Raw genomic sequence first — 16,506 nt, forward strand, 5'->3', positions numbered from 1 at the left:
TGTTGTTATTTAGCATTGGCACGCTATTACTGGAAGGGTATAAGCCTTCAAACAGCCTGTTGCCGGTAGGTAAAAGTGTAACGAAGGACGATAAAGTCAGTGTAATGATACAGAGCTCCATAAATCCTTCTGGAAATCTCTTTCCTTTCCGGTTGTCTTTGTAGGCCAATAAAGAAAATGCCTAGTTGAAGCGGTTTGCGGTCTGTGAGTCACTAAACATGTAATTTATTATCATCACGTTTACTTTTGGCCCTTGTGTTTGCTTTTTACTGCTGAGCAGATGTTAATCAGCATCATAATTCAGCAGCAACAGGTCTCTCTCTCTCTCTCTCTCTCTCTCTCTCTCTCTCTCTCTCTCTATCTCTTAGTTTCTCACGCGCGCGCGCACACACACACACACACACAACTTTTACTTTTTTACTTTTCCTCTCTTGTTTGCCTTACTTGTCCCATCTGTGTGCGTCTTTCTGATTCAGATCTGGGTCAAATATTAGACATAACAGGTGGGGTTTACATCACAGAGCAGCTCAGATTGTGCCCAGCCGCACCCATCAGGTGGCCAGCTCTGCTAATACAGACCTTTAAGGAGCATTAAGTCATGTATGACTTCTATCTTCCTCTGTTGGCTGCCAGCAGGAATTACAACAACTCCTCCGGGGCGGTTTATGGTGTGCTGCAGTTGACTTTTTTCACAATAAAAAAAAGGAGAATTTTAGACGAGCAACAACATTTTGATGTTGTTTGGAGCTCATGGGCTGCCACCAGTCAGTATAACTTTGTCCACACTGTGTGCATGAGCTGCGTTTTGCTCATACATTTTCCTGTTTGTCTCCACAGATGGAATCAACACTGGTAACATCATAAAGACAGAGAGGAAGGACGACATATTTCACACAGTGGCAGGTACAACTTTTAACCTTTCTAGAAACTTTACTAAATAACAGCTGTAACTTGAAAAGCAGTTATGTTCTGAGGATGTAATTCTTCACTTAAACCTGTTAAAGCTGCACCACATCCGTCAGCGGTGAAACATTCATTTGGAAAAATGTTGCCAGTCTGCTCAGAACTACATTTTGTCATCGCAACAGGTTTTTTTTTTTTTTTTTTTTTAAGGCACACATTACCAGCTTGGGTGACAGCAGTTTTTCCAGCACAGAATGATCTAAGCTGTTTGAGTTTCAGAAAAAAAGTGCAGTAAAGTACAACACAGGTGTTGGCCTAGTTTGAAACACACACTCGGCTCGCTGTGTCTTGCATGTGTGGGTTAGCTGCTGGTCACGTAGAAGTGTAGTTTATCAAGTCCTACAAAGATACGCAAATGTAAAATTGAACTTATAATCAATAATCAAGCATATTATCAAGAATAATATGTTTCTAGAACTTTAATCCAGTCCTGAGTTGTACTTAGTCTTTCAGGGAATGAAAAATTCTGTCAAGGGTGCCATTATTCATAATGTTTTGACACGTCATGGTCATCATAAAAAAATAAATAACTGGCAAGTTAATTGGTAATGAAAGGTTTCGTCACTTGCAGCCCTAATCACCAATTATGCAAATATTTTACTTTTACATTTTCAAGTTGAAGCTATTTTTCTTTAGTCACATAATTGTTGCGTTTTCATTGTGAACGTGGTTGTGGTTAGACAGTGAAAATCTCCCCTTTGACACCTCATGTGATACAGGATGTGAACCTGACCTTACCTTTAAATGCTTATTTCTCTGCTTTGAAAATAATCGATGACTACAATAGGTTACCTTCCCTCATAACAACCATACATTTCCATGTTGACAGCAGCAGTTACAACTCTTTAAGGTAAAACTTGTCTCTGTTCTCATTATGTAAGGAACTTTAAACTTTGCAGCACCTCAGCTAGGTCAGTGCTGACTCACATGGGAAACACTCAAAGCTTTTCTTCCTCAACTCGAGATCAAAATGTATTTGATCCGCTGCTCCACCCATCAGAAACGAGTCACCCGGCTGTGTCTTTGTGTCCTGCCTTTTGGTTTAGATTAGCGTTCTCTGCTCTGAAGCATGCCTGTGTGATCACACTGTGTAGGATTACAATGCATGACTCTCTGAATGGAAGCTGGCTCTCGTTGTGCCAGGCTCCGCTGACTGTATGCTAACCAAGGACTGTGCGCTGTGTGTGTGTGTGTGTGTGTGTGTGTGCGTGCCTGCGGAAAACCCGGTGAGGTCATGGCCATGGCTGTAGGATTTGGTTACATGTGTGTTGTCCACGCAGGGCAACTGACACTGACTTTCTTGCCTTTGTCTTCCTCTCTAATCTCCATCTCCTTACTCTTTCTCTCTCTCACAGACACGCACACATGCACACATATAAATAACCCCACATTAAACCATTTTCACTGCTGAGTGCCCTGATGCCAGGCGGCTCTGAAGTTGGAGGCTGGTTAGTAGTCTAAGGTGGTAGCAGACTGTGCCAGATGTGTATAACTCGTGAACCACCATTTTAAAAGCTTAATAAATCACCAGATAAAACCACTGTCTACCTGATGACTACTTGATCTTCTTTATCCCCTGTAGCGGTTACATGAAGAGGATGCAGTTATAGACTATTTATTAAACTTTTTTTATAGTACCACGAAAAACTCTAATCTCCAAGACCTTCAACACAGTAGTCACGTTCCTGTCCTTCCTCCTGCAGCAAATACAAATCATACATATATGAACAGAGAAATATTGTGTGGAGTAAATTCCTTAGTCGGGAAGGAATTAATTCTGTGGTCACTCTGTGGTATCTCTGTATTCCATCCACATTCTGTGTCACAGTTTTAACAAGTCACAAGATAACATTTTTCAAACCTTGTTTTCCTCATGACATGACCTCATGCTAAAAAAGTTGAGAAAAAGCTTTTGTTTTCAGTGTTGTTATCTCAATCAGAAGATGTTACATTGAAACAAGCTACTTCTATAATTTCCACAAAAAATAAATGAAAATAATTTATAATATTGTGCTTCGAACAAATTCACTGGACAGGCAGATTTTCTTCTTGATTTCGGTGTTTGCTTTTTCATGCACGCACACATTCAGCAGGCCCACACTCTCTCTCTACTTCTTTCTGTTTTTCCTCTCTAAATGTTTCTTTCATTCTGGCCTCTCCAGTTCACTAAACTGAGTAGGGAGACACTTCAGGGACAGATAACAACAGGCATTATTGTAATAGCTGCAGTGGGGATCACATATCCTCTTCCTGGTCCTTGTTTTCCAAATACTCTGGTCAGCTGATCTGGGCGCATTGCTTCCTTTTATCAGTGATTACTGCTGAGCTGATGGAGGAAGAATTAGTTATAGGAGATATAGTGGAAATGGTGGAAGTGAAGAAAACATTTTTTTAAGGCTGCAACTAATTATATACTTGATTCATTGATTAATCATTAGGATCATAAAAGTAATAAAATAGTTACAAAAAAAACACAACATCGATTTTCCCAAGGCCCAGTTTTTTTGGCTGTTTGTTTTGAAAAACAACATTAAAAAAATAAATAAACAATTGATTAACAATCAGTTATTGAAATGGTATCTCCTTAATTTTATGAATCAATTAACTTTAAGAAAATTATAATGCTAATATACAAGTAAATGCCACCATATATTATACACTTAGTATATAGAAGAAATGTCTGATGACAATTGAAGGAAAAAAATTGTAACGGCATCATGTTGAATGAACTCCTGTGGTTTAGCGCACTTATTTTTGTCACTAATCTTCCTCACTTCTATGTGCGTCTGAGTAACCTGAGCTAACTTAAACATTTAATCAACAGGTTTAATGTTCATTGCCTACAGAGGTAATATATCACTAAACAACATAACGGAATGGTATCACTGCTGCAGCTACTACACTATTTATCCAACACTAAATTGTTCTCCATCTTGAGTTTCCAGTGTGTGTAGTGTTTTTGTTCCAAAACAGTACAAAGTCATTAAATCTCAGCAGCTCCTGCCGAAAAACTGATGGACTTACCAACAACGATATTAACCTCAGCAGATATATTGTGGGCATTTTGAACTCTGGGGTCCCTTAAAGCCACTCTGCAGTGCAGACACAGTAGTCATAGTATTAATGATAGTAATAGTAGACGGTGAAGAAGGAGGCGGCTATTTTTGACCTGCTGAACAAATGGCTCGATTGTCCTGCCTTTAGGTACGTGAAATCACTTGATATGTCAGGGGTAATGTTATATAATACCCTCCAAGGGGCCCCATAATGCTGTGTGTGTGTGTGTGTGTGAGAGAGAGTCTATGTATTTTTCTTTTTCTCTATATCAGCCTGAACGTATTTGGTGTAAATGGGACAGAGAGGGTTTGTCTGAGTGTATGTGGTGTGGCCTGAGGTAACGTTGTCCTTAATGTTTTATTAGTGTGTCAAATCAATTCATGTTGTATTAACCTTTGAGCTAAAGGCTCCTTGCTGTGGTCAGCTGGGTAATTGGTCTCTTATTGGCCTCCAGCCGCAGCCTGTATCCCCCTCAGGACGTCTCTCTCTCTCTCTCTCTCTCTCTCTCTGTCTCTCTCTCTCTCCCTCTCTCATATACACAAGCACATACACGTAAACACACTTAATCCCATTGAAATTTACTGAAGCTGATAGAATTATTTTTGCAAGGATTTACTCCTGTGACATTTGGAGGGAATTAAAACCTTTTTAACCTCAGTCACACCCACTGCTCCAGACCAGAAGCCTTGGATCTACAAAAGCATTTTTGAGCCTCAGTGATTTGCGTTTTACCATTTGCTTGTGTCAGCATTTAATTTTTTTATTTTGATGTAGCATTAGCCAAGTAACTGAAAGCATCGATACTAACAGTTTCTATCCGTAATCAGTCAAATCTTTTAAACTACAAAATCTTCAAATGGCTGTTAGCTTATTAAGGTACTCTCACCTCAAACCTCACTCATTTAGTGGAAGAAAGAGAAAATTCTGGGGTTCCTTTATGAAAATGAACAAATATGAAACAAACATCTGTCAAATTTAAAATTCTGCTTATCATTTAATTAAACCTTGATGTTGTGTTTCCTTATGTAGCTCTATCAGGAATGCTCACCATCTTGCTCAAAAAGCATGTGACAGTCTGATATGTGATATCTGATGAAATGCCAACACCGGCTACATACATCAGTCTAGCCCTCATCACAAGTTTCCCGAACCGGACTCTGCTCTGTACATGGATATTGTCCGACCTAAAGCGCAGCACCGAGTAATGGATGGCTCACATTCACTCCAGATCACTGAGGTGGCTGACACTGACCTCAGATCAGATGGCCTGTTGTTATAGCGCACATGTAACAGGATCTCCTCCCATCTGGATGTTCCCCAGACTTTACGCCCGAGAGTGTTTGTGTGCATGTGTGTGTGTGTGTGTGTTTGTGTGTGTGTGTGTGTGTGTGTGTGTGTGTGTGTGTGTGTGTGTGTGTGTGTGTGATGAATGGTCTCCAGTGACGTTTATAGATTCAGGCTAATTTCAACAACTCAATTAAGCGGAGGAAGACAGAGACACAATGCATGTTTATTTAATGTGCGTCTGTGTTTGAGTCTGTCTGTGGGTGCGTGGACATGGCGGGGTGTTGTTAGTTTGTGTGAGTGTGTTTGTGTGTGTGTGTGTGTGTGTGTGTGTGTGTATTGACAGGTTATTCAGATACACCCTTTTAAGATGTGTGTATAGTTAGTGCAGAAAACAGATCATAATACTGAAGAGAGCAAAAGTGAGAACAGTTGGAGAGTAGATGTTGTGCAGTAAACTGTGCAAATCACAGATGTGCTCTGAGGAGTCGGTCCAATATCACAAGGGGGAAGTACATTAGATGCACAGTGATATGCATGCAGTGATTTATTACAGGCTTTCTTTGTAAACACACTGCCCTCTTGATCAAATTGAAAAAATGACAATGATGGAATGATAAAAAAATATATTAACTCGTGTTATGACACAGCCAAAGTTTACAACTGGCACATGTCTGAATAATGTCGCACATAACCAGTCGCACTGAATCAATTGTTGTGTATGTGGTCTGAGAGACTTGATAAACCAGGTCAGATAGTTATGTAGCCTGGGTTAGTGTTATTTTTGCTGCTAAATGCATATTCTCACTGGAAACAGTTGTGTAGAGTGAAGGGCAAGTAGCAATTATTGTCATTTAGTGTGTTGTGTGTGTGTGTTATAGTTTTCTCTATAAAAAATAATGTAGCAATAAATGGCCATCACATTTTACCTAACCTGACATATTCAAACTGCTTGTTTTGTTCAACCAACATTCAAAACCTCAAAAAGGTAGACAATCATAAACTTAGACAAGAAAACCATCAAATACTCACATTTACCATTTTCTTTGTAAAATGAGAAAAAAGATTCATCTTTTATCATATACTTATCACATCATTTTCCAAAATTTGAACTAATTGTAAGATGTTCACCAACTTGCAGCCGGAACAAAGGTAGAAAATTCATGTGTAAGAAATGATAATCGTTAGTTTTTTAGGAACTCAATTTTTAAACACCGAAACTGTCCTGTCATAGCATTTTATTTCTGCTCCATAGTCGTGGACATCTTCAAGTGTTTGTTGAAGAGACACCCGTTTGCATGTTTCAGTAACAATGTATCATCTGTTGCTTTGTCTATGGTTTTGTTGTTTATGTATGGATTTTGTCTGTGTCGATGTGTGTCTGTGTGCGTGCGTGTGTGTGTGTGTGTGTGTGTGTGTGTGTGTGTGTGTGTGTGTGTGTGTGTGTGTGTTTTCATCCCTAACCAGAGTGCAGAGCATGTGCAGGAATGTTAATGTCTCCTTCCTTTGTTGTCCATGCAGACAGCCGAGTGTGACTGTGCATATTCATGAAGCTGCCTTCCTGGAACATGTTAACTTTTACCAAGAAAGAACGGTGATAAAGAAATAAGATGCAGAAATGGAAAGAATGAAGAAAGAGCGGATCGAAAGATTCACAGTAGATATGAATGGAATATAGTGTATATATAAATAGAGATTGGGGAATGGAAAGACCAAATGTTAGAGAAAAGCAAAGCAATAGTCAGAGGCAGAGTCCTGTCAGCAAATATTGTTTCACACGCTTCAGTTCATTAATGTTTTGCAAGTGAAGTTGTTTTTCTATGTTGGTTACTCTGGCAGTCAGCCACCTTAAAATTATGATTATAAAAAGATCTCAATGTGTTACTGGCCCAGCAATTCATCTTGGAATGTGTTCTAAAACAGCTGAAAGGGAAGTATTTCAAATGATCTGAATGATGTTGTTGGTTATCAGTGGTGAAAACACTGAGTCATGAAAACAGTGGTGACTGATATACTGATAGCGTGTGGTAGTGGTGGGGATATTGGTAGCTGAAAAATTGAGCTTTATCACTAAGTTTCCCAAATTGGAAGACTCATACAAGACTCAGACCACACGGTATTTCTTGATGGGTAAAGAGATGATGGTTGTTGATCTGAAAGTGAATTGGTAACCTGTCTTGAATACTCCCTTCTTTAAAAAGGCATGCAACGTAATCAAATGAAAAACTTTCTAACATGAGTTTTAGTCTGACTTTGCCAAATTGTCTCCTGCCTGCAGGGCTGAATCAGACTTCACCAGGATAAGCAGATATCTACTTGTTCTTATCATCAGAGAAGCCTCCGCTACAGATTGTAGTACTTTTGTAGCTACCAATATCCCCACCACTACCACACGCTATCAGTATATCAGTCACCACTGTTTTCATGACTCAGTGTTTTCACCACTGATAACCAACAACATCATTCAGATCATTTGAAATACTTCCCTTTCAGCATTGCAAAAATATCTATGAGAAGAGATCTAAGAACAGACATTTGATAAAGAGCTGAGTGGCAGTAGCATTTGTTTGCCTCATCCAGTATTATGTACCCACGTAAGTGTGAGTGTGTTGTGAGTTGTGATGATAAAGGTGGACTAGTATCTGTGACAGCATGTGATGTGTGTGCGTGCGTGTGTTATAAAAGATAAAGGGGGAGATCCTTTTAAGTGAGCTGCAGTGTTGAGTGGCTTTATCTGTGTTAGGAAATGTGGAGAATGTGTTTGATGTTAGGGAGTGTGTGTGTGTGTGTGTGTGTGTGTGTGTCAAAGAGAGAAGGAGCTTGGACAGAAGTGTAGAAATATTGCAGTATATAATAATACAAGTTTATTTGTCATCTTACATTTTTGAAGTTCTTTTTGACTTCTTATGCCCCTTGTAGCTAAAACTGCATTGCTCCTTATGCATCAGTGCCCAGGGGGACAGTAGAGATTCATTGTATTAATAACATTCATAATTTAACATCATAGTGTGACATTTGTGTCAATAAATGTCAAGCACAGGTGACTCCGCGGTGGTGGGAGGGGGGCCCCAAATCAAATTCTGCTTAGGGCCCCCAAAAGGCTTGGGAATGTATCCATTGCTTGGGCATTGTGAAGATGCATGCATGTAGTTAACATCATTGTTAGCATAAGCAGTCCAGCATAAAGTAACAGTGGTGGCAATATGTCTCCTTTTGGCCTAGAAAGGAAGGTGAAGGTGTATTTGCTGGATGAGGAGGGGTTCCTTCATTTTGAACTGAGAGCTGCTCAGTATGACCAGTGCTGCGAGTTAACGTTCCTTTGCCAAAGAGCATTTCATCAGTTCTTGTTCCTGTCAGTTGTTCCATAAGACACACATTCCTGATGGGTTCAACATTCAGAAATATTATTGGATGCTATGCACACTCCTTAAGTGTGAGTCTGAAGTGTCCACGGGCAAAGCAGTGAATGCCTTTCAGCCTGATACTCAGTGCGTTTACATGACACTAAATAAAACCGAATTACTGGGTTGGTCTGACTATGAACGGATTTTTAAGATGCATGTATACACCTTAGTCTGACTAAAATCGGACCGGATCGGATTTCTCATTGTCGAATTAAAGCACCCAGATTATTCGATTGATAGTCACATTATTCCTGCATGTATACGTTCTATCGGATCGGATTTTGCGTTCTGCGCAGGTGCAAGATATTTTCCACGGGCCGTGAGCCGGAAGTAGACAGACGGCTGCGGCGGCGTCTTTCCTCCGAAATCACCGCAAAAAAGAGCCCCATTGTGCACCTAGTTTGTGTAATTATCATGTTCACCATATACGAAATGTACAAAGATGTAGCTTAGTCTCGTTCTTCATACGCCATCTTTCTTGAATGCAGAGGCAGCTGGTGACGTAAAGAGATCAGCCGGAGGTGTCTCTATTACAACTAGTTGAAATGGGTACCGCGCAACCTAGCGTACCGGGGCATGACACGCTTCGGCCCAATAATCCGATTTTCTCACCGGCATGTATACTCGGATAATTGCAGTTGTCTGGTTGAGTAGCATAGTCGAACTATGGCTGTAATCCGACTAAGCTGTGCATGTAAAAGCACTGACTGATCTGTTACTGAGCATGAATTTTGACCTCGTAGTGGGGGAAAGCAACAACAACAACAAAAAAACCCCAAAAAACAGAATTCACCTGCTGGGTGCAATAAAGATGTTTGCAACGATCAGAAGCTGATTCCAAATATGACCTGATGCAAAGTTTAGTGCCAAGTGCAGCAATTATGCAACATAAAGAAACACTTCCTCCTCACCTTTGTTATGTTTCAGTGATGCAAATCAATAGATCACCCGTCAGTCAAACATAATGCTCATTTCCTTGTCCAACTAGTCATGGCGGCTGTCACTACTCATGCTACTTCTGTTTGAACAAACAAGAAACAAAATGTTTTCTCACAGGATTATTCCAACAAGGACATACACAAGTGTTTTGAACAGACAAGTAGAATCATTCTTGGACTAGAGAGGCTGAATTTCACCTGAGTACAGTCAGATTGTGTCAGTGAAAGTTGATCAAAGCTTCTGGTGTGTTGGGTTAAGCAGCACACAGCAGAGAGTGATAGAGACAGGAAACGGAGATTAGAATGTCAGTAAGATCTTGAGTGGGGCTGTTAGCTTTGCTTCTATCGTCTGTAGCAGAAAGAGGATTCACTGTCATTATTCAAAGTAGACAGCACACCTGGTGTCTTTGACAGAAAGAGGTTTGTGTACGTGGGTGTGTGTGTGTGTTAGTGTGGGGGGGTTGTAATGAATGAATTGTTATAAAGTTTTCAGCTTTAGGCAAATTGCAACACTGAGTCAAGCGAAAGATGACAGGGACCCATGGAATGTGTGTGTGTGTGATGTAAATGTGTCTATTATTGGCGGAAAGACCTGGTGGAATCTTAAAGCACCTGTTTAGTTGAAGCAGAGCCGGATGTAATTGCTTAGATTCCTCTTTAACAAGCTCGCACGACAGCAATAAATCTTCAAAAGAAGACAAAGCAGCAGGTATGATGAATACAACATTGTGGTGATTGACTGCGTGTCAAACATGACATCTTAAACTAAAATATTTTTAAAGACGGTCCTCTCTGTTGTGTAATTGGTGCCTTTTTCATGTTCATAACAAAAAAGTCAACAACATAATATATTGTCATTTTTGGTCTCTTCAAATAAAGGACTAAGACCGCCACCAAAATCTAATGTCAAGTAATCCAACCATGTAAATGCCATTGTAGATCAAGAGCCTCTGTAATCATTGTGGCTTTAGTAGACCAGAATGCATTGCGGAACATGGTCAAACTCAGATCCCATTAGGCTCTGAGTTTGCATTTGGGCCAATGTCCCGCCTCTCTTGCTCTCCACCTGGACTATTTACCTGCATGCAAACCAACCCCGCTCAAGCGTGATTGGTCAATGCTTCTTGGACTACAAACAGAGACCACAATGCTTTTGATACCAAAATCTTGCCCCTTGCCTACAGATACTGCATTCATTTTAAGATATTTGTTTATAGAAAATAGAATATTGTGATCATCATACCTGTTAACATTTCTATCGACAGCAAAAACTGCTAACATGGCTGCAGAATTGTTCTGCAATGGTAGATGTTCCTTCAACTTTCTTCAGACACTCTTAAAATCGAGAATAGAAATGTGTTCATAATGATTATAATTAATGTTCTATTTGTTGTACAGAAATGATGTAAACACACTATCATCTCACATTATTTGGTTTTGCCTGAATGCATCAGGTATTCTGAAAAATATAAGTGACCAGCAAAGTATAGAGAAGTGTGAGTGAAGAAGACTTCATGAATAAAGTCCTTATATATTGAACATGATAGATGTGTCTGAGAAGCATGGGCTTTTCTGTAATTGATGTGAACATAAAATCACCCCTTCTTTTAGAGGAGGCTCACATGAATTCTTAAGCAAGAGACCTACCAGAGACACGTGGATGATTTAGGTCTCTCTGGTGTCCTCACTTAACCCTCCATAGATGTTAGCAACAGCAAAATGTTCTCACTTTAGAGGGTTGTCCTCGTCCTGTTCCCCTGTAATATGCACACAGAACGCACACACACACAAACTCACACACACACACACACACACACACACAGACAGCGGAAGGTAGTTTTTAAATGTGTCGACAGCCACACACACTAGCATTTACACTTGAACACTCAAGTATGCACCAACAGAGCAACACCATAAATATAGAAATAGTTTGGCGACAGTTGTAGGCAGGCCTACTCAAACGCACACAAACACACACACACACACGCACACACACACGTGCTTGCACACACACACACACACACACACACACACACACACACACACACACACACACACACACACAGAAACCACAGTCTGGCCAGCTGCTATTGGAAGACGAGCGGGTTTGAATGGGAGTGACAGCTGTGGATTCCTCAGGATGAAGGAGGGAAAAAGAGAGATAGGAGATAGAAGGAGTGAGTGAGAGAGGGAGTTGAGTTGGAGAAGGAATGAGTGTGTCAGTCAGAGCAAGAGGTGGAGACAGAGCTAGAGCCAGAATGGCAAAGACAGAGAGGGGAGGAATGAAAATAGGTGAAGCCCCTTAGGAATAATTTGATTTATTTTCTCCTCAAACAGGTTTAGATATTTTAACGTGACTTTTTTTCACATAATAAAGTGGACTGAAATAAGGACTTAAAGGATTTAAGTATAGAACCTGAAACGTGAACTTTCAATCGATTAAATTTTACCCTTTCATTGGTTCACTGATAGTATTTATCTACATTTATCTACGTTTCATTTAACCAAATTACTTGAAAATCTTAAATTGGGCATAAAATTGACAAGTATCTGATTTAATAATGACTGAAGACTTTGGCCAAACTATGGTACATGGTACTTCTGTACTGAGGGGGAAGAGGCATTGAGGTCGACTGGGAGAGAGATGGAGAGCTCCCGGAGTAAAGAGCATGTGATCCTAACTGTCAGTACCAGACTATTCATAGAGTTCCTGTGTTGCACAAGACTGATTTAGCAACTCTGTAGATTCTTTCAGTGAATACACCCTCACCTCGTGCACCTTTTCACTCTATTTGAGCAACAATCACTTAAGTAATAATAAATGTATGTTTCCCTTCACCAATACTAATTGTTAGTGAGTCAAACTTCATCACTAAAAGTGTTGTGCAAAACTATAGATGTTTGTTCATGCCTGGGAAAATGCTTTGGTTCACAGGAAGTTTTGTTGTTCCAGAAGAACAGATCATTGTTTTGTACAAATCGAGGAAAAACTTGGTATTATCATGAGCTGCAACACCCACCATGGTTGAACAAAGAGCGCAAAACAAACAGCACCACCAAATGACATCAAACAGAACATCCTGGGAGAAAGATGTCACATTGCTGCAACCAATTAGATCAACAGGTGATCTCTACAGAAACACAACACCACTGCACTTCCCAAAGTAAAGTAAGCATAAAGTAGCCTTGCTGAAGCAGTCAGCTAAAATGACCTATGCTGGGATAAAAAGTAGTTTCTCATCTGTTAGGCAGTGAATAACCATAGACATACTGTGTGACTGTAGCCTGCTATATATTTAGAAAAAAAGCCTCCTACAGCCTGGCTGAGTGCAGTCATTTCCTTGTGTCTCCAGGTTGCTTGTCAACCTTATGGAAGTCACTGCATCCAGTCAAAAAGTAGTTCTACTGGTTATTGTATGGCTAAAACTAATATGATATAACTTCTCAATCAGTGTGATTTAAAGGTTTAGGTAGGAAAATCGTTTCAGCAGAGCCAGGCTAACTGTTACTACCCGTTTGGCCATTACCCATTACTTTATAATTTAGAAAACAGCTATGTTCTTGACCTCTCTAGGTTCCAAGGTGCTTTATTCACAAATTGGTTCCTCTAAGATTATCAAAGTTATACTTAGGTATTCTTGGATCTAACTTCCTGAAGCGATGAATGAAACACAATTTAACTGGATTGTCAATAGTTTACTTAGTAGTTTTCCATGCTCCTGTAATGGGTGTGTTTGTGAGGGATTGTGTGTTCAGTACATTACGGTGTTGCCTTCAGGGCCACTGTTAGTCATTAATCAGAGTTGTTAATGGATGTCAAAGCCCTCAGCTTTTCACTAAAACCATACATTGAGAGGAACAGGAACAGTGATTTGGGTGTGTGTGTGTGTGTGTGTGTGTGCGTGTGTGTGAAAGAGAGAAACAGGGCTGGAGCGATGGTTGTTTTGGTTTTATCATGTGTTCCAGTGGGACATTTAACTGCTGTAGGGCTCAAGGGCACTACGGCAGCAGCATCACAACAACAGCAGGGGGAGGGGAGGGGAGGAAATGGGAGTCTAAACTCAGCTCTCAAACAGGAAGCCACCCTGCTTCTCTCATTGTTGTGTTTTTATAGACTCAACTTCCTGCCGGCCTGACCACCCCCGTTACCATGGTTACAATCCATGTTGTTTATGGGATGGATTGTAAAGATCCTGCTGTGTCAAGAGCTGACGGTCATCCCTGGACAAAGTGTGACAATTAGAGCATTGGCAGTGTAAGAGCTGAAGTGTTGTGGTTGTGCAACAGGGTACTTAAGATAGTGAAGTCTAAAAATGTGTAATTACAGGTCTCTAATATAATAATATCTAGCCTGTACATTTATAGTTTCAGCCTGATTTTGACAGCATTGTCTCATAATTTGCTTTCAGTCTGTCCTATTTTTAACTCCTCACAGCATTTAAAATAAATTAAAAACTCCTTAACAGTCCTTTTCTGGCTGGACTCTAAATACATGCCCATTTGCTCTCAGGTAAGGTGCTTCTTCTGTGTGAATGAAATGATGAAATCAACAGTTTAGTGTCGGACAACGTCAACAAACAGAGGCACAGATAGAGAGAGGGAGGGAGGAGAAGAAAGAGACGGAGTTAAAGAAAAGAGGATGTGGCCGACAGTAAAAGATGACTGGAGGGGAGTGGAGCTCTCTGTCTAATTATAGATCCTGCTGTGAGCTGGCTGAGGCAGAAGTGCTACTGGGGTTTTCACATAGCCGGATATTTACAAGACAAACACGGGTATGTGACTTTGACTTAATTTAACATTAACTCTGTGTGTGTGCCTCTACGTGTGTAGTTTGGTGTTTATATCTTAGGAATCTGAGCTGAAACCTGTTGTGTCAAAGTCACTAGCTCTTGCTGTGCACTGGAAGCCTGCGGTGGGGTGTGTTAGTGAATGTAACAAACTGAGCCCGGAGTAGCGAGAGAGATAGAGAGGGGAGATCTTGTGTTAATTAATTCTCCTCTGTCTGTCTCGCCCGTTCTCTGATACTGCTACTACACTTGTTTTAACAGTAGCAACACCGTGCAAGAGATGTTTTGTGTGTGAGAGAGAGCATACTGACCTAACAGACAGCGGTCTTGGATGTTTATGGAAACTCAGTGAGGACTTAGGAAACTGGACCCTTGCTGCATTATACATCAACCTTCCTATGTTACTGAGACACACACACACACACACACACACACACACACGCACACAGTCTTTTCTGTCTCTCATGCCCATACACATGACATACACATCCATGCTTACATCTCTGACACTCTTATCCTTGTTCTCACACATAAGATTTCCATACAGACGATGACTTTAAATGTATCTTTTAAAGTGAATGAGACCATCTGCTGTGGGATCAGATGCAGGAGGCCACTGACATAGGCCTGTCTGGTATTGCACAGTAACTTCGTCTGTTTTGGGATGGCTGCTATTTTGGGTTTGTTTAGTGTCCCACAGGTTTGTTCCTATGGGAAAGCTGCTGTACATATAAGATGCCCATGTTTATCTAGAAAAATGTTTTTAGAATGGTACCACCATTTGAAAAATATTAGATTTTTTGTTTCAATGAACAAATTGAAATCAATGACCGGTATGTTTTTTAACATCGACATAAATTGCCCAAACAAATGTATTTAAGTTATTCACATAGAGAAAGGTTAAAAATGCAATTTCAGCACAAAGTTCACTGTTTGAGTTTCTAAATCAGGAAATGAGGAATATTAAATCTTGACAATATACCACTGTACAGTTTGGCACCAGTTAATCCCATACATTTTTATTGGTAACCCATGGGCTCTGAACTTTCAGTCCGTCTTACATTAAAATTTTGTTCCAGTATGGAATTAATTAGTGCTGCGATGATTAGTCCAACAATCTTGATAACTGATTGTGTCAGTGAACATTTGCTGGTTTGATGGTTTGCTGGTTGAATATTCTTGGGTGGCAGTGGTCAGACAGAAGAAGCATTTTAATGACACCTGCTCTTTGGGAAATTGTGATATATATTTCAAACTTCTGACATTTTATAGACTAAATGATCATTGAAAAACACAATAAACTAATGAATCACACAGTAATTGTACATAGCAGCCTAAGTGTTGCTGCCTAAGTGATTATGATGAAAGACAGGAAACCAGATTTAGATATAAGTCAAATATAAAACTTCAATATCAGCAATCTGGTTTGCCTTAATGTTTTTGGTAACTTATTTGCTAGAATTCTTTTCTTTTGCATGTTAAAAAGTGACTCTGAGAGCTGGCCGTTTCAAATCCATCCCACTGCAGTGTGTTAATTTTGTTTTGCAAATTATCTCCTCATGCTTAAGAAAAACCAGACTTGAACCTGTGGCTTTGACCCTGCGTTTGTTTGCTTTAGATGAAATGGGAACTGTTTTCCTTGGCAGAGAGCTGGAAAGACATGCTGTAAACTTGGATCAGTAATCCTCTGGAACTACTACTCCTGGGTGTACACTATACACACACACTCGCTCATGCTGGTAAAGTGTTCCAAATATGTGCTATCATTTTTGAATTGACAGTACCAGGAAACAAATGACATGGGCATGTTTTTTTTTGCATGGGGTTAAGTTAAACACAAGACAGAGACGTGACAGGTTGCTGCTGCAGCTTACACCCTGCAAACAACCCTTTAACACAGACACATATGTAGACATAATTACACGGATGCATGCCTCTCCAAGCTTGACGAGACGGGGATGAAGGGAGTGATAGAGTTGGAGTCAAGAGGAGAATGCTTGACTTTCTCAGCTATGTCAGACTGTCCTGTCAGTCCTGCTGCTATGACCTACTGTCTCTTACTCCATATTCCCT

General features: G+C 40.2%; 1 protein-coding gene across 4 annotated transcripts in view; it reads left to right on the forward strand.

Moving 5' to 3' along the window:
* The window catches only part of hdac7a (histone deacetylase 7a), a 63,626-nt gene that overhangs the window by 17,885 nt on the left and 29,235 nt on the right, over positions 1-16,506 (forward strand). For 3 of the 4 annotated variants that reach the window (XM_030423375.1, XM_030423378.1, XM_030423376.1), the window contains exon 2: positions 838-903. In XM_030423375.1, the coding sequence (XP_030279235.1) occupies positions 838-903 (66 nt within the window). Of the gene's footprint in view, positions 1-837; positions 904-14,397; positions 14,419-16,506 lie in introns of those variants that run through there. The other variant, XM_030423377.1, reaches the window with a different exon arrangement.

This window comes from Sparus aurata, chromosome 7 (assembly GCF_900880675.1).
Source record: "Sparus aurata chromosome 7, fSpaAur1.1, whole genome shotgun sequence".
Taxonomy (NCBI): Eukaryota; Metazoa; Chordata; class Actinopteri; order Spariformes; family Sparidae; genus Sparus; species Sparus aurata.